The sequence below is a fragment of the Malania oleifera genome, chromosome 4 (genome assembly GCF_029873635.1).
Source record: "Malania oleifera isolate guangnan ecotype guangnan chromosome 4, ASM2987363v1, whole genome shotgun sequence".
Taxonomy (NCBI): domain Eukaryota; kingdom Viridiplantae; phylum Streptophyta; class Magnoliopsida; order Santalales; family Ximeniaceae; genus Malania; species Malania oleifera.
In genome coordinates this window covers 78,881,069-78,904,654 of record NC_080420.1, presented here as the reverse complement: position 1 = coordinate 78,904,654, position 23,586 = coordinate 78,881,069, and the positions used below count along the sequence as shown (strand labels likewise).

At 36.7% G+C, this 23,586-nt stretch overlaps 1 protein-coding gene across 1 annotated transcript; it reads left to right on the top strand.

Annotated features, from left to right (window-relative positions):
* The first annotated feature begins 7,106 nt into the window (after positions 1-7,106).
* Positions 7,107-23,211, top strand: LOC131153021 (ATP-dependent Clp protease proteolytic subunit 2, mitochondrial). Its single transcript, XM_058105034.1, has 2 exons — positions 7,107-7,583; positions 22,638-23,211. The coding sequence occupies exons 1-2, from the start codon at positions 7,253-7,255 to the stop codon at positions 23,054-23,056; spliced, it is 750 nt and encodes a 249-aa protein (XP_057961017.1). The 5' UTR covers positions 7,107-7,252; the 3' UTR covers positions 23,057-23,211.
* The last annotated feature ends 375 nt before the right edge of the window (positions 23,212-23,586 follow it).

The window sequence follows — 23,586 nt, the reverse complement described above, 5'->3', positions numbered from 1 at the left end:
CCTTAACGAAGGAAAAAGAGTACAATATTCATACTTCCCTTAAAAAATACAATTAATTAAGAAATGTCCTTAAGTTGTCGCATTCCAAAATTATGTATATGCTTCTTGAAAATTGAAGTTGGCAATACTTTTCTGAATAGATCTACTGAGTTGTTACTTGAACGAATTTTACAAATGTCAACATCTCCTTTCTTCAGAAGTTCATGAATGTAAAAGAATTTTGGTGAAATATGTTTAGTTTTATCACATTTTATGTACCCACCTTTGATTTGTGCAATACATGCTGCATTGTCCTCGTACAATAGTGTTGGCTTGTCATTCTCCAGTGATAATCCACTTGTCCCTTTAATGTGTTGGATTATAGTTTTTAACCATACACATTCACGACTTGCTTCATGAACTTCCAATATTTCTTAATGGTTTCAAGAGGTAGTAGTGATCATTTGCTTTACAAATCACCATAAGATAGCAGTATCACCACATGTAAAAATATAGCATGTTTGTGATCGAGCTTTATGAGGATCAGAAAGATATCCAGCATCAGCATATCCTTTCAACATAGACTTTACTCCCTTTGGGTAAAACAAACCCATATCAGATGTGCCACAAAGATAACGAATAACATGTTTTACTCCATTCCAATGTCTCTAAGTTGGTGTAGAACTAAACCTTACTAGCAAATTTACAGCAAAAGTTATATCTGGTCTAGTGCAATTTGCAAGATACAAGAGTGCTCCTATTGCATTATGATAGGGTACTTCGGGACCAAGGATTTCTTTATCATCTTCTCGAGGACGAAAAAGATCCTTTTTCACATCAAGTGAACGAACAACCATCGATGAGCTTAATGGATAAGATTTATCCATATAAAATTGTTTCAAGATTTTTTCTATATAATATGATTGATGAATAAGAATTTCACTTGTTAAATGTTCAACTTGAAAACCAAGGCAAAATTTTGTCTTCCCAATATCCTTCATCTCAAATTCTTTTATTAAGTAGTCAGCAGTCGTTGAGATCTCTTCTGGAGTTCCTACTACATTTATGTCATCAACATAAATTGCAACTATAGCAAATCCAGAATTTATCTTCTTGATAAAAACACAAGGACAAATAAGATTATTTTCGTATCCAATTTTCAAAAAATATTCACTTAGATGATTGTACCACATTCGTCCAGATTGTTTCAGTCCATACAAGGATCTTTGTAATTTATAACATAATACTTTTGTTATTGTTTTTGATTATATGTTTCAGACATTTTAAATCCTTTAGGGATTTTCATTTATATGTCATTATCCAATGAGCCGTACAAGTAAGCTATTACTACGTCTATGAGGCGTAGGTCGAGTCCTTCAAAAACCGTTAAACTAATCAAAAATCTAAAAGTAACTGCATCCATAACAGGGGAATAGGTCTCATTATATATAATCTATACCAGGCCTTTGTGAGAAACCTTGTGCTACAAGACGCGCCTTGTATCTCACAATTTCATTCATTTCATTTCTTTTACTACAAAAACTCATTTATACCCAATAGGTTTGACATTCTTAGGTGTTTGGACTACTAGTCCAAATACCTTACGTTTGGCTAATGAGTATAGCTCAGCCTATATTGCTTCTTTCCATTTTAGCCAATCATTTCGATATCGACATTCTTCTACAATTTGAGGCTCAGACTCATTATCATTAATAATTTCTTAACCAATTGCATATGCAAACACATTGTCGACAACAGTTTCATTTCTTCTCCGCATATTTCCAAATTTTAATGAGATCTCATAATTTTCTTGTATCGGAAACACTTCTAGTGTTGCTTCTGTGTAAATATGAGATTGTTGATCTATATTTCTTTTAACCTCTTCGTGAGTGTTAATGACCTCTTTTGGAGTGTCACTTTTTGTAACGACCTGCTAAATTAACTGAGTTTTTTTTCCTCTTTAATAATAATTATTGTGAAACTCCATTGCTCTGATACCTTAATATATAAAATTAGCCATCTACCTAAGCAGCAAGAAGCTAAAATCACATAACCACAGTATATAAATATGTACAATACCAGAGAACTACAATGTTCCCAAACTATACATATATGACTATTTCCCAAAATACCCTCAACTGAGCTAGGGCTATACATAAATACTACCAAAAATACTCACTCTACTGACTGGGCAGTATTAAAGCCCCTCTACCTGCGAGCCTAATCTACTCGCCTGGCTGGATAACCTGAAAAATATTAATTTAATGGGATGAGACGACGCTCAGTAAGACGAAATATGCTATTGCTAGTGTGTGGCAAATGAGTTACAATGTTACGAAAATCTGATTCTATATAATCATGTATAACTAAATCTGTAAATACAATACAAGAAATATAAACCACCACCTTTAACCATGTTATTTAACATATCTGTATTTTAGGTTTCTATTCATAATACTTCTAATGTACATAAGTATATTCTCTGTTTCTGTGAAACTGTACATATAAGATAATAACTGAAAACTTCCCTGGATGGATAACTTTATGTCGTGATTTAACCCCTCATGATAGGGTTGTGCGGCTCGTAGGCAGGATCTCTCACTGGCTAGCCTACCAGGATAAACCACTATACTCCGTCAGTCTGATCAGCCCTCCTCAACTCATATCTAATGGAGAGCTTGTTCACACGTGGGCACGATCGATTTATCTACCACGTATTATCTAAATAGGTGGTTGCACTCTATTCTGTATATAGCTACGGTACGATGCTCTGTAAACTGTATCTGTAATGGTCCATCAGGGTCTGATACTATATAATACATCTCTATATACAACTATCTGTTTTACTATAATTCTGTAATAACTGTATTAACCATGACGTTGTAGCAAACTGTAACTATATTAACTATATTTTTGAAATTAACTATAAATCTGTATGTCATGGTACTGTAAAACTGTATAATCATGATATACTGTAAAAATATTGTAAAACATGTTCCCTGTCTGTATATTCTGTAAAATAAAATCCTGAAAATATTGTGAAACATATTTAAGTACTGTATCCATATTCTCATGCCACACAGTAATTTAAAACATCTTAATATAATTGATAACTATATAGAATTCCTACTATGAATAACAATATGGTAAAAATACATATTTTATTCTGAAAATCTTACTAGATCTGCCTAACATAGCATATTTCCCTTACCTAACTCCTGCTAAAATCCCATAGTGTGACGAGTCTTACACCTGCAGGGTTCTCCACTCAACACCCTGAAAATCATATATCCCAAAACAAAATGTCACTATTTCTACGTCTACTACATTTCCTACAACTGCTGGAAAGCCAAATTTTGCTTAAAAGACCTTACCCTGAATCTGTGATGAAATTCAACTTCGTTCCACCAACGATCCGCTCCAGCATACTTGGAGAGAACTTCCCCAAGAGCGTCGTGGTGGCCTCAAATCGTCGATTCGGCAACTAACAGGGCCGAAATCGAAGAAAGAAGAGGGAGGAACCGTAGGGAGGAGAGAGAGAGAGAGAGAGAGAGAGAGAGAGAGAGAGAGAGAGAGGGCTTGAGCGTCAAAATTCTGTTGAAAAAAATGAAGTTTGACCTTTTTATACACTAGCCCTCATTGACGAGACACGTCACCTCGTCGATGAGGTCAAGAGACAATTCGTCGATGATCCTACCCTTCGTCGACGAAATTCAGAGTCGCCCAAATATCCACTCGGTATTTTCTCGTCGACGAAACATACCCTTGTTGATGAGACCCTATGTTATCCTCGTCGATGAATCCCCTGTATTCGTAGACGAGTCCTTGATTAAATTCCTTGGTTATTACTCCCAAAGTGCAATGCCGTCGATGAACACTGTTTTTGTTTCAATTTCCCTTCCTCTTTATTATTTAAATACTATTATTCTTCGGGTCGTTACAACTTTTATTCATTTCCTTCTTCTTTCGAGGAATAGTATCCTTTGCACCAATTGGTCTACCACGCTTCTGGTGCATTTTAGATTCATTAAATGCTATTCCCATTGGGTGTTCTTCAAGAACAATCAATCTAGCAAGAATATTTGCGGTCAGAACATGTGATTGAGTGACCCTTTTGGTGTTTGTAAAAACATCTAGCAATTGATTTGTAGCATTCTGCAAATGAATTATTCTTTGAACTTCAAGTTCACATTGGTTTGTGTGTGTATCAAGATTAGACAAAGTTGGTGTATTCCAACAAATTTCTCGTATTTTTAAACCTTTATCTTTTCCTTCTCCTAATGACGGGAAAACTGATTCATCAAATTGACAATTTAGAAATCTAGCTCTAAAAGGATCACTTGTTAGTGGTTCAAGATATCTAATGATAGAAGGATAATCAAAATCAACATAAATATCAAGCCGACGCTGTGGTCCCATCTTACTTTGTTCTGCAGGTGCAATAGGAACATATACATCGTAACCAAAAATTCTAAGATGAGATATATTAGGTTGGTGGTTAAACACAAGCTATGAAGGTGAAAACTTGTGATATGCAGTTGGTCCAATTCTAATCAAATATGCAACATGCACTATAGCATGAACCCAAGCAGATGCTGGAAGCTTTAATCGCATGAGTATAGGTCTAGCAATAAATTGTAAATGCTTAATGAAGGATTTTTTTAAACCATTTTGTGTATGAACATGTGCAATAGAATGTTAAACACTTATTCCTATTGACATGCAATAGTCATAAAATGTTTTTGAAGAAAATTCACCTACATAATCTAAACGGACAGTCTGAATGGGATGATCAGGAAAACTTGATCTTAACTTTATTATTTGAGCAAGAAATTTAGTAAAGCAACATTACAAGTTGAACGTAGACAAACATGCATCAATTAAAACCATGAAATATCGAAATGGTCCGCAAGATGGATGGATTGGACCACAAATATCTCCGTGTATTCTTTGAAGAAAAGATGGAGACTCTAAAGATAATTTAGATGGAGAAGGTCTAACAAGTAGTTTTTCTTGAGCACAAGAAGTACAAAAATAATCACCAAGTAAAAGAACTTTCCGATCCTTTAATGGATGTCCATGTGTATTTTCAATGATTCGTCGCATCATAGTTGAACTAGGATGACCAAGACAATCATGCCAAAGTATAAAACTTCTAGGCTCGGAGCACTTCTAGTGCATAAAATTTGATTCAACCATCCTTATTTTTGTGAAATATAGGCCAGATGAAAAACTTGAAAAATTTTCTAATATGATCTCCTGGTTTGAAACTGTAGATGTAATAAAAAGATATTCCATATCTCCTTCATTTTTGGTTTCAACATAATATCCATTGCGACATATATCTTTAAAACTTAGTTGATTTCTTCGGGATCTACTAGAATATAACGCATTATCAATGTACAATTTTGTCCCATTTGGAAACAAATGTGAACTTTTCCAGAGCCCTTTATTACATTTGTAGAGTCAGATATTGTATTAACATTAATTTCAGTTAATGTTAATTGCAAGAAATATTTTTTAACACGAAGAATTGTGTGAGTCGTGCTACTGTCCACCAAACACATGTCATCCTCCATTTTATCAAGTTTATTTTGTATGATCTAGTAAATGAAAAATAAAATTTAAAAATTAAGAAAGATAAAAAAATATTACCAAACATATTATATGTAAAATTTTTAAAAATTACATAAATTATTTTTTTCAAAATAACATAAACATGAAGATAATTTAATAGTAGACATTTCCATCCGCAATCAAATGATCAATTTTGCCACTAGAATCCTCAAAAAAATAAGAAACATCAAAATCAACATCCAAAGGAGACTCATACTTAGTATCAATGGGTTCAGACAAATTCACTTCAACATTTTTCCCTTTTCCTTTTAACGATGCCTTGTAAAGATTAATTAGGTGTTTAGGAGTGCGACATATTTGAGACCAATGACCTTTTGTTCCACACCTATAACAAATATTGTTATTATTTTACACATTGTTATTTTTTGTTCAAAACTTTCTTCATTATTTGTTCATTTCCTTTGAATCTTTTCAGCACTTTTACTTTCAAACTTTGAAGGATGATCATTATAAGTCCAACAATTTTTCCTACCACGACCCCTTTTACCACCACGACCTCGTCCACAACTTTGAGAAAATGTCACATTCACTTTAGGGAATGATGTTGAGTTAGTTGGATGAGATTGAAAAACTCATTATTTTGTTCAGCCACAAGTAAACAAGAAATTAGCTCAGAATATTTTGTAAATCTATGCTCTCGATATTGTTACTGCAGGAGCACATTCGAGACATGAAAAGTCAAATATGTTTTTTATAACATATCATCATTGGTAATTTTTTCTCCACATAACTTCAATTGAAAACTAATTTTGAACAAAACTGAATTATATTCATTTACAGTTTTAAAATCTTGAAGTCGTAAGTATATCCAATCACATCGAGCTTTTGGAAGAATTATCGTTTTTTTGTATTCATATTTCTCCTTTAAGTTGTTTCAAATGACTAATGGATCCTTAATAGTAAGGTACTCAATTTTCAATTCTTCTTGTAAATGGCGTCGAAGGAAAATTATTGCCTTTGCGCAATCCCACAAGGATGTTTGATTTTTTTCTTCAATTGTACTTCAAAGATTCATAACACTAAGGTGAATCTTAACATCAAGTACTCATGGCAGATAATTTCTTCCAGAAATATTAAGGGCAACGAATTCAAGTTTTGTGAGGTTTGACGTCATAAAGTCACTTTGAAAAATAAATAAAAATTCAAAGTTAGGTAAATATTAAAATGAAAATGTTATTCTCACATATATTTTAATATAAAAACATTTAAGAACACATATTCAAGAAAAGAGATATAGTTAACGCATAAATATAGTTTGATAAAAAAAAAAAAGTTATATAGATAACAAATGTAAAAAAAAATAAAAAATAAGATTCCTACCTTGGAATAATATCAACGAAACTTAAAAAATTATGCTATATCATTAAAGACTTAATAACATGTTATAAGTGAAATAAAGAAAGAATTATAAAAAAATTAAAATAAAGAAATTTGAAACTATAGAAATTCAGCCATCTATACGAACTAAATGTTTCTAATCATGTATATGTATCATGCTTGACTTTCGCTCGGTCAGACCGGCTTTCCCAGGGTCCGGTTCTTAAAACCATGCCTGTACCCGTAAGGCCGTGTTTCTCCCCAGACAAAACCCTACTCCCCGCCCCACTCTTGCTCTCTCTGGAATTCAATTGAAGCCATGATTGGGGGCCTAAGATGGACGACCAAGAAGCTGGGTGCAGTGGTGAGCAGGAGGAATGGGGTGATCGAGGTTTCGAGTCCACTGGAGCCACGGTCATGGTCGCGGTCCTACGGTCTGATCCCAATGGTGATAGAGCACTCCTCCAGAGGAGAACGAGCCTACGACATCTTCTCTCGCCTCCTCAAGGAGCGAATCATCTGCATCAATGGTCCCATTGCTGACGACACCGCCCATGTCGTCGTCGCCCAGCTCCTCTTCCTTGAGTCCGAGAACCCCTCAAAGCCCATCCACATGTACCTCAACTCCCCCGGCGGCGCCGTCACAGCAGGTCTCTCCCTTCTCCGCTTTCAATTCTAATTTCATTTTTATCAAATGTTCCTCACAAGTTCAATAAAATTTAAATTCACATTTACTTCATAAAATTTGTTATTGGCTCCATATTGTTCTTGAGTTCAATGTGATGATTCTGATGATGCGTTAAAATGCTTTACGACCTACATGCCCACACATAAAACATGATACTAGATTTTTGTCAGGTTTCATTTGGTTTACGGAATGGAATAGGATGGGAATGGAATAGAAATTATATAAGGATATAAAAATAATTCTCATAAAAATAAGGTCACTCGTGAAAGCATTTGTGTCAATGTAATAACATGGAATAGGATTTTTTGATAGGAAAGGAACTTTTTTGTAGAGGAAATAATAATATACAAGGAAGACTAGAAATCCTTCTAAAAAATATAAACAAGAATTATAGGAGACAAAACAAATAAAAAAGATGAAGCTAGCATTGCCAACCAATTGTGCCGTAGATAAGAGAAACAATACTCCGACAGCATCCAGAAGAGAAGATTCAAAATGATGCAAAAAACTTAAAATCCTGTCCTACATGAAATCAGTAGGTATAGAACAATCATTAAAAATGCAAGCATTTTTCTCCAGCCAAATCATCCAAAGGATAGCAAAATATGCACACAGCCATAATTTCCTTGCAGCCCTTTTACTTGCAAAACAGCTAAAAGCTGTCAGCAAAAAAAGTTTTCAAGAGTTGGGACTTGGGACTGACCCAGCACCCACCAAATCAACCAAAGAGTCTATTCTGCTAGCTTCAAACAATATGACAGTGAAGAAACAGATGAACATGGGACTCACCACTGTTGTAACTCATCACTATAGTATAAGGAGACAAGACCTTGTAGGGTCTTCTAATTTGCTACATTTTTCTTCTATTTTTTAATTAATTATTTTTGTGTGTGTGTTTAATCTATTAAGAATGGCCCTTCAGACAAAGGCTTTAACCTTGAGGACGACCTTACCTCTTATGGCCTTTAGTTGTGAAAAACAATTTTCATTTTCCTTTTTTATCTTTTCAAAGAATTATAGAAATACTAGCTTATTTTTTAGTTGTACAAGATTTGTTTTAAAAAGGTTGAAAATTTGTTTAGTTGTGGACAACAATTTTCATTTTTCATTTCCTAGACTTTCAAAATATTAAGAAAAGATGCCTTGTTTTTCATTTTCCAAAAATTATATAAGAAACGAGAAACCAATAAAGAAATAAAAACATGTCCTATACAAATTTAGAAAATTGGAAAACAAGATGGACACTTTTGTAATTTTTTGACAAATTGGAAATGGAAAATAAAACTATTCTCCACAATTGATTAGTGCCAAAACTTTTTATTATTTTCCATTTTATATACAAATGTTGAAAATGGAAAAATAAGCTGACTTTTTTGTAATTCTTTAAAAAACAAAATATAAAAAAATATTTTTTTCCTGCTACTTAACAGGCCCTTGGCTTTCCTGAAAATATTTTTCAGTGGAAAAATATTTGAGGAACGGATTAAAGAGGTACAAAAAAATTCCAGAGAACACACTGGCCTCATCCAAAATCCAATCCTACCACCCCACTCCATGTGAAGGCTGAAGAAGAATCCAACGAACTAAGCAGCATAGAGAGCTGTACAGCCTTCTTGTGATTGAGATTCCTACGAAAGTGAAGATCCTGAAATACTATTATAAGAAGAGAATAGAAGCCAAAGGGAAAGCATCACAAAAATTGACTCTAGAACCATTTCCCTTTTTATACCTCATACAAGGAATTAAAAAAAGGTAAAAGCTTTTGAGATAAATTTCCATGGGCTGTCATGAGAAACTTTATTTTCAATATTAGCATCCCATCCATTCACTTGCAAACCAAATTCACCTTTGATAACCTTATGCCAAGGAGAATGAATTTCCAAAGGAAAGCATCATAACCACTTAACCAGAAGTGCAATGTTTTTAGACACCAAATTCCCGAGATCGGATCCCCTCCACGGACCTAGACCAACATACTACAGACAACCTCCCAACCCCCCCCCCCCCCCCAAAAAAAACCTGATCAAAGGAAAAGCCCCTCATAATCCTTTCCATTCTAGCTGCAACTCCTGCAGGAACAGTTAATGCAAACAAAATTATAAAGACTAGATGAAAGACAATCCTGAGATTAGAGTTCATGAGCTCCCAAAGAAAAATGAATGCCCTTTTAACCACTTGAACGCTTTAGAAAAAGAAAAAAAGGGCAGCCCGGTGCACAAAGCTCCTGCTTATGCGGGGTCCGGGGAAGTGGCGGACCACAATAAAAAAAAAAGGGCAGCCTGATGCACAAAGCTCCTGCGTATGTGGGGTCTGGGGAAGGGATGGAGCACAATGGATCTATAGTACGCAGCCTTACCCTGCATTTTTGCAAGAGGCCGTTTCCACACCTCGAACCTGTGACCTCTAGGTCACGGGGCGGACCAAAATGGGTCTATAAAATAAATGGATCCCAAAGCAGCGTAAAGTGGATTGCAACACAAAGGCACGTCGAGATAAGTGAAAGGCCACTGCAAAATACCATAATCCACAATTGCAGAACCCACAAGGGTAGCAAATCTAGAAACCAGCCTGTGACTCAGATTAATAGCAACTAAACCACACTTATCCAAGTAAGCTTTAGCCCTGACATCAACTCAAAAACCTGTAGTATGGTAAGAATATTACAAGAAGAAGACCTATCATCATTCATCAGACTCAAAAAGATGGTATCATCAGAGAATTGCAATTGCTAAACAGTTGTGCTATCAGTCCTCTTGCTACTCAGAACATCAACAACAAGAATAAAAAGAAAAGGAGATTATAGACCCCCTTTTTTCACCTCCTGAAGAAGCTGAAATCAAATTCTGGGTGCCCCATTTTTAATTACTGAAAAGGATGATCAAGAAAGACAATCTCTAATTCAACCTCTCCATCTCAACCCAAAATCCTTCCGATCTAACACTATTTAGGAAAGCCAATTCACTCTATCATAAGCCTTCTTAAAATCTAACTTAAAAAAAAATATCTTTCTCTTACTCCTACCATCTTCAACAACGTAGTTTGCTACAAGAATAACATCCCCACCAATATATGTGGACTTAGAACGAGAAATAATATGAGCCAAAACCTCCCTGCTAGACTGTAAGAACCTTATCAACAATGTTACATGCACTGGTAGTCTAACTGATAGGTGTAAAATTATACATCTCAATGGGTGATCCTTTTTGGGAACTAAGTGATGAAAGTGGAATTAATTTTCAGGAATCACCTATCACTATGAAATTCCTGCAAACTCTCAACAAGTCATGCTTGACCATCGCTGTAGGAAAAACACATTCAAGCCATGAGAGGTCCAGGAACTATACAAAAAACTGCCTTCCTAATCTCCTCCTCATAAGGCCACTCCAACCATATCCTGTTTTTTCCTTAAATAAGACACCGATCTACCCCTCAACCATCAAGTTTCCACAACTATTTTCCAAGTAAAGAATTCTAAGAAATTAATGATTTCATTAGGATAGGAATAGACATTCCCAATATTTTGGGATGGTTGTTCTTATCTATTCCATAAAAATTTTTGCATGATTTTTTGCTTGTGATGGCAACACATTTTCTTATTTACAATCATCATTTGATTCCTAGTCCATTCCATCTAGCGAACTAAGCATAACATTAAGTGGCTGGAATTTTTGTTTTTGTTTTTTTTTCTCTGGATTTCTTACTGCACAATAAGAAATAGGTGGCTGCAATGCATTTGTTATTTGCATTGTTGGTTTTCAATTTCATTTGTAGGTTTTCAACTCCCACGAAAATGAGATTGTTTTGGCAACCTGATACCACTATATTTTAATATCTAGAATTCACATTTATGGATGAAATTGTTTTGTACTCATTTTAATGAAGAAAAATTAAGAATAAGATTATCATGTAAATCTGAAATAGAACTTAAAAGATATTCTTAACAATTTTTTTAAAAAAATTTAAAATAAGAAAGTCATCCAAATGCATCTTATCCACTGCCAGCTTGAGCTAGCCAACCCTCCCATATGAGGTGACGATGAAGGTTGATGGTTGTGGAAAGGAAGTCATTCAACTTGAAATTTAATGGAGATCAGGCCAATCTACTCCAGGTCACTGAACATCATAGGGTGAAAAGGGTTTCCATCATTCATGGAAGTGGGAGAGGTTGACTGGTTTTTCACTTGGGCTGGCTTCTGGGCCACCAACAAATCTCCCTCATGGTTTGGAAGTTAGAAGGAAGAGGAAAAGAGAGAAGACCCTAATGCTCCAACTCAGAAAGAACAAGTTTGGCAGGTTCTTAGCCTGACAGAGATTAACACAGGTGGATGGTGGTACATTGCTTCAACTCCAAGGGGTGGCAGAATATCTCAACAGCTGCAGAGGAATTGGGTCAATGAATTGTTCATAGGCCGAAGCAAAAATGCTAATGAGTCTGATCTCCAGTGGAGATTGTTGGTTGCTTCACCCTGAACTGCAACAGTGAAGGACATTTTATCCTAGAAAGAAACTAAGATCCAGATTCCCATGGAGTCAGTGGGCTCCTGTCCTCACAGTGGCTGCTGCATCAGTGACTTCCTGAGGACAACTCCTGCACATTCAGTGAGCTTGAAGACAATGATGGTACCCATGTGCTCTTTTGCTTGAATGATCATGGGGATCTTGAACATGGGCAAGATCTATTCTGATTCAAATTTTGAAAGAAATGGGCTGCCCTTTCCTAGGCTCAAGAGAGTTCAGTTGTTTAAAGGACTTAGATGAGAGCTTTCTCTTTGGCCCAAGACCTTCCTTTGCTTTTCTCAGCCTGAAAGCACATCCCTTTGACTCCTGAAAAGGCAATGGACTGCACTGAACCTCTCGGCTCATTTGGTTAGGTAGAATAGTCTTTCTTGGAATAAGATACAATATAGTTTAAAATTTGATAATCGAGGGAACAACTATTCTTTACATATTCCTAAATCCTAATTATATCATTCATGATGTAATATCAAAGGAATAGACAGCCACATGATGAAATTTTGGAATAGTTATTCCTTATCTATTCCTTACTATAAGTTTATAAAAAGTTTCACGTTGTCATTTGCTTTATAGGAACAAAATAATTTATTGTATAACTAATTGTAACTGACCTATTAAAACTAATCTATTATTGGGAATAGGCATTCCGCGAACCAAACGTGACCTTAATCTTTTTCCCAACCCAGGGCCGAGCAAACTCCCTGTTTCAGCTAAGGATGTTGGACAAGCGCCCTCCGAGCCTTATGCCAGGGCAGAAACTAACTTGTTTGACTCTTGCAAGACTGAGAGGGAAGTACCTGACCCTGAAGCTTTGCCAAAAAGAGTATGTGATGATTAGGAAAGTTATGAAAACACCTTCATGGAGGATTGCTTATGAATTATTTTACTTGACAGAGTATGTGATGATTAGGAAAGTTATGAAAACCTCTCTATGGAGGATAGCTTGTGACTGAGTTTATGTGACCATATTTTGTTTGAAGATTTAGAAATAAGAAATTGGTTTTAAATTAGTAAATTTAGATATGTTAGAAGTTTAGTTAATTTAGGTTTATTTTTGTGTATTTTAGGTACTCTGGGGTTATTTTTGATTGTTTTAGTTGTATTGTTGGGCCTATAAATAATCTGTTCGTATTGTATTAGATCAATTATCAATTGTAATTTTAAATCAGAATTTCCATTGCAGTTCGACTCTCTTTCTCTCTCTCATGCAGCATCTTCCTCTCTTCCCCTTTCTTCCTTTTTCCTCTTCCTCATTTCTCTTCTATCCTCTGTATATATTTCTACTCTGTTTCTGATCTTCCTGCTCTATTTTTGTTCTCTGTTCTGTCTGGTAGTCCTTTTCTTATCCCTTTCTTTTAACAAACAAAGAACTATATTAAAGGAAGAAAGGAGTACAGTTGGATTGGGAATTTGTATTTGGTTGTTGGTTTCCTTCATTTATTTTTTTTATTTAATCTTCATAAGTCTCCTATTGCAGCCTTCCTCATTTTGCAAGAGGGTGGCCTTTCAGGGGATTTTCATTTTGGGAGGATTCTGATTGAGGGAAAAACTAATGAGCTTGCTTCTTTGCCTATCAACGTGATTATTTTTGTGTCCTCGTGGGGAGAGATAAGTGTGTTTGGAACCTTAATTCCTCTGGGAATTTCATGGATTTCTTGTGGTCGGGCGATGATGAGCGGGAGAGAGATCATTGAGTAGGGTAGAACATTGTGAGTAGGTCTAGAAGGGAGGGAGGCCTGGGTCTACTAGATATTTTGGTGTCTAAAAACATTTCCTTAGTGGGAAGTGGCTATGGCATTTTCTTATTTCTTATTCTTCTCCTCGTTCTATTTCTACCCCTCAACTCTCTCTCTCTCTCTCTCACACTGCATCTGATTTTTTGTTCCTGTCCTACATCAATTTGGTATCAAAGAAAACCACGATCACCATGCACCAGAGCCTGTTCATCACCTGCAATTTTTCAAAAATTACAGTCTTGCCTCACGAATTTGAATGAGATCCTCTTCCATCTCAATAGAGGAAAGATTTTTCATTTTGGACAACATGAGCTTCCAATTTCAAAACAGCTTATTGAGGATTAAATAGGAGTTGTTATGAACTATGCATATGATCACAGAAGAGAGGAAGTTGCAAGTCAACCTGAATTGGCAAAACAGCCTATCAAGGTTGAAATAGAAATTGTTGTTGTTATGGACTGCACCTATGGTCAGAAAAATGAGGAAATTGCAAGTGACCTTGAATTTATTGTTGTAATGGATTAGCAATTTGGAAATGAAAACTCCATTTATTATGTAGCTGGTAGACCACATGATGCTGTCTTCGTCAGACAAGCAAATGCAAGGGAACAAAATGTTCAAGTCATAGAAGAGTCCAAGAAACAGGCTCTACATTGATGTTAAAATTGGGAATTCACCTACTTTATTGGGATTGGGAACCTTGAGGATAATCACAATAATTTGCTGTTGATATTTGCATGTTAGATGAAAATGGTCAATGTGAAATTACAAGTTGAAATGGCTCCTGATACTAGTGCGTTTTTCTCCCAAACTCCCTGATACTGGTGCATTTTTCTCCCAAACTCCCTAATAATTCCTTGATACTGGTGCATGATAAGGCACTCTTGGACTACAACTAAGTGGACATGTAATTTCCTGATGCTGGTGCATGATCAGGCATTCTTGGACTACAAAGTCAGATGCATTGACTGTGACGGTAATCTGTTCAAGAATGTGTTCTTAACTAGCTCTTTGGAAGGTCAAAATGGTGACCAAAGCCTTTGGAATCTTGTTTGACGATTCTGAGGGAAAAAAGCTATGAGCTTATGCGAGGAAATTTTTAAAAAAGAAGAGAGGCAGGCAAGCTAAACTTTAAGATGAGTGTGAGTAACAAGAAGAAAGATAAGAGATACTGGAATTTTTGGTAAACCATGACAGGATGGGAGTTATTCAGACCCAAGGAAGCTAGCTGCAGCAGGGGTTTTTTGCTAGACTTATGAAATCAATGCTTATCTCTTGGAATGTTAGGGGTGTTAGTGATAAAGCTAAAAGGTCTGATGTGAAGTGTTTTTTGAAGAATGGAAAGGGGATGTGATTTGCTTTGCCTGCAGGAAACCAAGTTGGATACTCTTGAAAAGAACCTTATTACCAGCATTTGAGTATATAATAATTGCAGCTGGATTTGCCTTAAGCCTGTTGACTCTTGGTTATAGGAAGGAAGATGCAGTTGAATTAATAGAACGCACACCTGAAGCCTTCTCTGTATCCTAGCTCTTCAAGAAGTTGGATGGCATCTATTTTTGGCTTTTTACTGGAATGCAAGGATCTGGTGAAGGACCTTATAGACAGGTATATAGGAGTGAGCTTTATGAAGTTAAAACAAGATTTGATGCTTCTTGGGTTATCAGAGGGGATTTCAACATGGTGTTTTTCCCTCATGAATGGAATTGGGGGACCACAAGGACTGCAGGCATGAACGATTTTCTTACTTCCTTAATGTGAATGCTCTTTATTGACCTCCCTCTCAATAGGGGCCCTTTTACTTGGTCCAATTCAAGAGAGACCCGTTCTTTCTCGCAAATTGACATGTTTTTAATCTTGATGAGTTCGAAGGAATACTTTCACAAAGTCACCTAAGAGCTCTTCCCTAGGCCTACAGCTGACCACTTCCCATTTTGCTGGACACTGGGAGAATAAATTGGGGATCAACTCCTTTTTGCTTTGAAAACATGTAGCTTAAACAAGAAGGTTTTGGGAAGCTTATTAAGGAGTGGCGGTCTTCTCCTGTCCACACATGTGCATGATGCGTGTAGAGTCCAACGAAACAAATGCTCACCTTTTGCTACATTGTTGGTTGGCATCTTATCTTTGGAATGCTTTCTTCTCTTACCTTGGAGAAGATAGGGTGGTGTCTCAAAATGCGAATAATCTCTTGCTTATGAGTTATTGGGGTCTTGGTTCAAACAGAAAGTACTACATCTTATGTGTAACATTTTTGGCCCCAACTCTACTGAGGTATTGTCATGTTGGTGATGCTCGATAACTTTTTGAATGATTCTTTTGATCCTTATAGCAAGGAATTTAGCAAGAATCTTTTACATACTCTCCGCTAGGCTGATTAGACAAAAGTGCTTGATGTTAAAAACTCCAGATTTCCTCGAAATTAGAGTAAGAAACATGGTATTAATGTTGTGCACAAATCTACTTGATCTAAAGAGGTCCCGATAAAGTATTGTTTGAGAGTGTCTCAATTAGACTAAAAAAGGATAAGGAGAAACAATCTGGGCTAGGTGCTTCCTCACCATTGCAATCTTTGATAGCTTGGAGGATCTTAACTTCTTCAAAGGGTCTCTTTATCCCGTCTACGGTAGAAGGGCTAAGCGATTTAAAATTAATTCTGTCCACAATAGTCTCTTGTTTTCAGTTTTGAAATACATGGCTTTGTAAAACTTACAAATGTCTCTTTTGATTTCCCCTTCCTCAACCAAGGCATTCTTTTTGATTTCTATGCTCGAAATGGTGTTCAACTTGCGGTGAGCATTTGTAGTCCGGTGGAAAATCAGTGTTTTGATCACCCTCCTTGAGCCATAAGGCTCTATATTTCTGCCTCTAGGCGATCTCTTCAAGGCTAATGAACTTTGACACTTGCTTCTTCAGCAATACCCATTTTTTCCCTTCCTTTGGTACTGAACCCTCGACCATTGTCTGCTCGTCAACATCCTTGATGTCGTTAAGAATGGTAGTCTTTTTTGCTTGAATATTTCCAAAGGTGCTCTTATTCCACACCTTGAGCTTTTCTTTCAACCCCTTCAGTTTTGATGCTAGCACAAAGATACCATTCCCCTCAACCTAGAACTAGGACCAACAATTCTTAATGAGGTCTTTGAAACCATTGTGCTTAACCACCTGTTTTCAAAGCCGAAAGGGGTTGGCCCCCATTTGACACCTCTTGTGTCAATAAGCATAGGGAAGGAGTCCTTGAGCAGCTTTGGAATAGTGAATGTTGCAATCTACAGAGATAAGGAATCTAGGACCAAGTAAAAGTCTCCCTAATGAATGGAAGATCGATGAAGGCATTCACATTAATGAAGTCCAAAAACTATCCTATGCAACTACTCTTCACTCCGACTCCATTTCTTTCATGGGGAAAAAGCATAATGCTGAAATCTCCACCAATAACCCAAGGAGCATCCCAATGAATTTTAATCTCCAAGAGCTCTGCCCCAAACAAGATATCTAGGGCATCCTTTACTTGGTCGTAGGCCTCAGTGGAGTCCAAAGAAAATTGTCATCCGGGTTTTTGAACAAACTTGATATTGAAAAGGAGTTGATGGAATGATCCAACAACTTCACAACATTAAGATTCCACATAACAAGGATGCCTCTAGCGTTACTAGTAACACCAAGGGAAACCCATCCACAGGTCTCCTGTCCCCAAAGATCTCCGGTTAAAAGAAGATTTGTATTTTGCACTTTGGTCTCCTATAAGCAAACAATGCGGCTTCTCCAATCCTTGAGAAAGGACCTTATTACACTTCTTTTGGATTTGTCATTCAGCCCCCTCATGTTCCAATAGATGATTTTCCTTAATATTATTTAATCATGCAACCCTGGTTTATCATAATTAACTAAACATTTCACACGTTTTAGCTCCTTGTTCATGTCCAATTTCCTGTTGCTGCCCATCGGTTTTCTGGAGTTGGGTTGTGACTCCTCCCTTCTCTCTCTCTCTCTCAATTTCCTTAAACAATCTCAAAGCCTATATTTAAACCCCTCAAACGATACCCCAATAATTTTGCTAACCAATTTCACCTTCCGTAACACCTAATTAGAGATCACCTCCCTTAATTGTGTGCTCTCCAGACTAGAACCAAACAACGCCATGAAATTGGGGCTATAATGCACAGCCTCAAAGAGCGGGGTGGGGGGCTGCGATCAAGGATAAATCAGTGATCGCATCCTGTGTGTTCTCCTTCTCAATATCTTGGGGTGCCACAAGCTGAGGAGAAGGGTGGACCTGTGAGATGGTGTTCCAGAGATCAACCACCAACCCCGCAGCCTTGGCTGGACCTTCATGGAGAGTGAAGGAACTGAAAGCATTGGGATCAGCTGTTGAAGAGGGTTTAAAAGCTGGGAGGCCAAAGAGAAGATTCCCCTCAAACAAATTGCCAGAACCCTTCTTCAAGTCCGTCATGAGAACAAAGGAGGAAAAAAGCTTTGGGTTGGCTGGCTTTAGTACAGAAACCAAAATCAGAGAAACTCCTGCTCTTCTTAACAATATTCGCAAAGGATTGAGTGCCTCCAATCTTCATCCCAGCTTAGAGTGGCCCTTTTGGCTGGTTGCTTCTGGGGAGCATTTGAAAGGGTCTACCACAGTGGGGGCATGAGTGGTATGCTGTTGGAATCGTCAAAGTTGAAGGAGCTAAATAGGGGGCTGAAGACTTCATGCTATCCTGGTTTGAGCTGTGGGAAGGGGGAGTGAAAGTTGAAACCTTGGGCTCCCAGGAGGGAGGCAGCAGGCATTGCCCGATGACTGCAGCTGCGTCAGACAATTTTTTCAATCCCTTAAACTCAAATCCCTCTGGGAAGACCAGATGTCTCCAACCGCCACCTATTGGTCTCCATAAGGGTTAAGAATCTACTGTGCTTGTTCAATTTCAGGGTAACTTTATAGAATTGATGAATCTTCTTGGCCTGTCCTAGGAGATTTCGACACTATTAGATGGGCAACAGGAAGCGCAAATGGCATTACTGCTGGAAATTGGGCTGGAGTTAAGGATTTCAGAAGCTTTTTGAGTAAATCTGGACTTGAAGATTATCCTTTTTTTGGTCTTTAATCTTCTTGATCAAATAGAAGGCAGGAAGGTTTTATTGCTAGAAAATTGGATAGATTCATGGTTTCAAATTCTGCTCAAATGAATTTTCTAGATATGATTTCGGAAGTTCTCTCTCCTGGACTTTCTGATCCTTGCTCCATTCTGATCAGCATGTTTTCTAGCCAAAAAGCTCCTTTAAAAAGTTCTTTCAAGTTTCTAAACTTCTGGACTAAGCATAAGGATTTCCTTGATCTTGTCTGGATTGCTTGGAACATTACTCCATTGGGACTCCTATGTAATCTCTTTATCAGAAGCTAACACTTCTCAAAATTTCTTTGATTGAATCCCATAAGATGCACTTATCTGATGTCAGCAACAGACTCAAAAGGATAAAGGAGGGGTAGCCATTCTCATATTCAATTTCTTAATGGAAGTATTGGTTCGTCTCTACTAAATCAAAAAATTCAGTGGTATATTTATATGTTGAAGGCTGAGGAGGATCTGCTGAGCCAAAAATACAGAGTGCACTGGACTTGGTGACAGAAACAATAATTTTTTCTCCATGACATGCAGAGATAAGACGACAAGGAACTAGATCAGACTTCTTCATGACTCAAATGGGGGGAAACTTTCAACTTTTGAAGATATTTCAAAGGAATTGATTTCCTTATATTCAAGCATACTGGGTAAATCAAATAAGGAGGTCATTACTTGTAATTCTTCTTATTTGAAACCTACTTTTAAATTTTCTTGTGCTGATGAAGATAAAAGTTTGCTGATTAAAGAAGTCAATGATGAGGAAATTAAAAGAGTGATTTTCTCTTTTCCAGATGACAAATCCCCTGGTCCTGATGGTTTTACTGCCATGTTTTATAGAACTGCTGGAATTTTGTGGGAAAGGATGTTTCTATGGCTATTAAATCATTCTTCAAGGATGGTAAACTTTTAAAGCAAGTAAATGCTACCTTGATTGCTTTGTGCCTAAAGTAAAAAATCCTTCTTATCCAAGTGATTTCAGGCCAATTTCTTGCTGTAATATTATATATAAGTAGTATGGCAAACAGATTACAGAAAAGCTTATCTTCTTTTGTTGGCTTATATCGGATAGCTTTTACAAAAGGAACAAATATTCAGGATATTGTTTTACTTGCCCAAGAATGGCTGCATCTTTATCACCTGGATCATGGCCTTGCAAGATTTGCTCTTATAGTTGATAAAAAAAAGCTTTTGATTCTGTTTGTTGGGAGTTTATGTTCTGCCTCATGGAAATTATTGAAACTCCTCCCAAATTTAATAAAATGGGTGAGAGTGTTTCCTCTCCTTTTTTCTCAATTGTTATTAATGGTCCATCTCAGGGATTCTTCGAAGTAGAGAAGGGTCATAGAAAAGGGGACCCTCTCTCCCCTTATATAATGCTGGTGATCAAGGTATTTCTTTTATCATCACAAATGCAACAAAATTAAACTTACAAACCTGGGATTTTCTGATGATCTCCTTATTCTTCCAAGGGGATGCAAGAACTGCTGTTTGTATAAAGAATGTTCATCATCTTTTCTACTTGATGACCGGTCTTCAGTATTGTCCTAATAAGCCAGGGTAATGTTCTGAAATTCCTGAAAATACATTGATGGGGATTATTAAAATTTTGGGTGTTAAGGTGGGTATTTTTCCAGTTAGATATCTTGGTGTTCCTTTAGTAACAAAGAGGGTTCAAAGAAGGGTTGTGATGCCTTGGTTGAAAGTCTATCAACTAGAATTTATGTTTTTAGACAAACAAGTTCCTCACTTGTGTTGGTAGACTTCAGCTAATTAAGTCTGTTCTTCATATTCAGGGTTATTGGTCTTCAGTTTTTTTATTTCAAACTGTGTCATTCAAGAGCTAGAAAGAAAGCTGAAAGCTTTTTTATGGGATGGCAATGATTGGAACCCAATCTATTGCAAGGTCGAATGGGAAGATAGTTGTAACTTGCAGAGGAAGGTGGTCTTGGTCTAAAGTTAATCTCTGAATGGAGGGAGATAACTGCTCTAAGGCTCCTCTGGTTCATTTGCTCAAAAAAATTTCTGTGGGTGATATGGATACATACTTTTATCTTTAAAGGGGGAAGTATTTGGTCTATCTAACCTGTCTTGAATAGCACATGGTCTTGGGGGGAAATTTTGGATGTCAGAAGCAAGGCTAGATGCATAATTTTTTTTCCTCCAGGATAATTAGCATCATCTGTCTCCATCGTGTGGTACATTTGTTTCAAATTTTCTTATGGAACTGGGACTGCCTTTGAATGCTGAAGTTTCAGATTTTTTTGGAGCATTGAAGTTTGGAAATGGCCTAGAAGGCTATCCCCTAATGCCAGATGCTTGAAAGGAAATGTTAAAAATCATTCAAGTCCAAATAAATTGGATAAGATCGGATGGAATATAATTCGGTGGAATATAACTCGGGGATCTTTTTATTTTAAGTCTGCTTAGAGTCTGGTTCAAGGAGGCTGTTCCCACATACTTCTTCTTAGCTTGGCTGGCTGCTTTGGATAGACTACCCACTCTTGGAAAGATGTTTTCTTTGGGAAAATAAATAAACTCTGGCTGTTTATTTTGTGATGAAATGGTTGAAAACAGGGATCATGTCTTTATCAATTGCAAATTTTCAAAGATCTATGAGGGTGTCTGCATGATGAATGAAGTAAGTTGGCTGTCAAGGCATCCAAGAAGTTCAGGAGATAATGAGTAAACTTTTCCTCAGTTTACCACATCTGGAAATCAACTCTGTTCTTTATAGTCAGAAAGCGCAAATATTGAAGAGATTTGTGCTCACATCATTCAGGGTATAAAGCTTTATTGGCAATAACTGATCTGCTACCCTTTTGAGCTTCCCTGCATGGCAGTTCTGAGGTATTTGCTCTCCTGGGCCGGTTTTATGTTGTTGTTTTCTGGTTGTTTTTGTCTTTCAATTTTGGGCTGGAAGTTTGTAGCTTCTTGTTCTGTTTCTGTTTAGTTCTGCTGTTGGGTTTTTACAGCAGACTGTAAGAAACTACTTCTAGAGAGAGCTGACAGAGGGAAGGGCGGCACTGCTTGCTGCCTAGTTAATGAACTCTCGGTTGTCAGATAAAAATAAATTAAAAGTAATTTTATTGTTTTGTTGTAATTTCTTTTAATTTGTATTCTTCTGAATATTTATTATTCTAATAATATTCTGATTCATTAAGGATTTAAATCTATTTCTATGTGGATATATAAGGTTTAAACTTCTTGTAATGACTTCAAGGATAATAATTCATGTTGTGACTTAACAAGTAACCCTGAGATTTTTCTTGATTCAAATTACTGAAAAAAAAAATCTTAATTGATTGCATAATATTTCTTGACTGTAGATGATTCATAAGAGGAATGTGCTGATATTGAGTCCATGAATATCACCAGAAACTGTAGTTATTACAGTGCCTATTGAAGCAGTTGATGTAAAATAATATAGGGGATTTTGCTTACATATGATTGATAGTGGCCCATAGTCTATGATTACGTGAGCCTTTCTCATGTGGTTTTGATATATATTATTACATTATACTACGTACTTTAATTCTATGTTCAACCCTTTTTTAAGTGATAGGAAGTTTGTGATGGAATATTCAAATAGTGACTTCGTTGTATGTTATCATTAATATTATTACAATGTTCTTGATTGGATACTTTGTATAGGTCTTGCTATATACGATACAATGCAGTACATTCGGTCCCCAATCAATACAACATGTTTGGGTCAAGCTGCATCAATGGCTTCTCTTCTCTTAGCAGCTGGTGCCAAGGGTGAGAGGCGGTCACTCCCGAATGCGACAGTTATGATTCACCAGCCTTCTGGGGGTTACAGCGGGCAGGCAAAGGATATGACAATTCACACAAAACAGATTGTCCGGGTTTGGGATGCACTCAATGCTTTGTATTCGAAGCATACAGGACAATCTGTGGACATAATTCAGAAGAATATGGATAGGGATTATTTTATGACTCCAGATGAGGCAAAGGAGTTTGGGATAATTGATGAGGTAATTGATCAGAGACCCATGGCTCTAGTCGCTGATGCTGTTGGTAATGAAGGCAAAGAGAAAGCTCCGAATTAGAGCTCCGAATTAGAGTTAAGAGGGTATTATCTGTGTTATATGATTGTATTTCCTTCGGCAGATAGATTTTTGTAGTTCTAAAATTCTGCAGGAAAAATGTGCTTATTTTTTTCTTAGTTGTCATGTTCCCTAAATTAATACATTTTTTTCTAAAATTATCGCTGCGCACTAAATGTTTGAATAGTTTTTTTGGAACTGTCCTGATTTATCCAGGATAAATTACACCATAGGTAAGTGAATTGCAATAACTGCTGAATATGTTCTTCCTGTTTTCTGGGTTGTTCTGGGTTATAATTCCAATTCTCACTAATTGGTGGGCTTAAATGCTAAAACGGAAGAGTTGTCAATCCTTGCGCAACTTCTTGTTCTACTATGAAAGGGTTCCCTTTACTGTCATCCATTTCTTACATGATAATGTTCTGCATTTGAAATGTGAGTTTGGTCTCATTAAAACTTGAGAGTGCAACTCTTGTAAGTCAAGGTAAAAAGTTAATGACAACTTGACATCCGAGGAAGTTTTTTAAAGTTCA

Excerpts from the sequence above, each read along its gene's own strand:
- LOC131153021 (XM_058105034.1), top strand. The coding sequence starts at position 7,253 with ATGATTGGGGGCCTAAGATGGACGACCAAGAAGCTGGGTGCAGTGGTG. Across the intron at positions 7,584-22,637 it reads CGGCGGCGCCGTCACAGCAG|GTCTTGCTATATACGATACA; the intron begins GTCTCTCCCTTC and ends TACTTTGTATAG.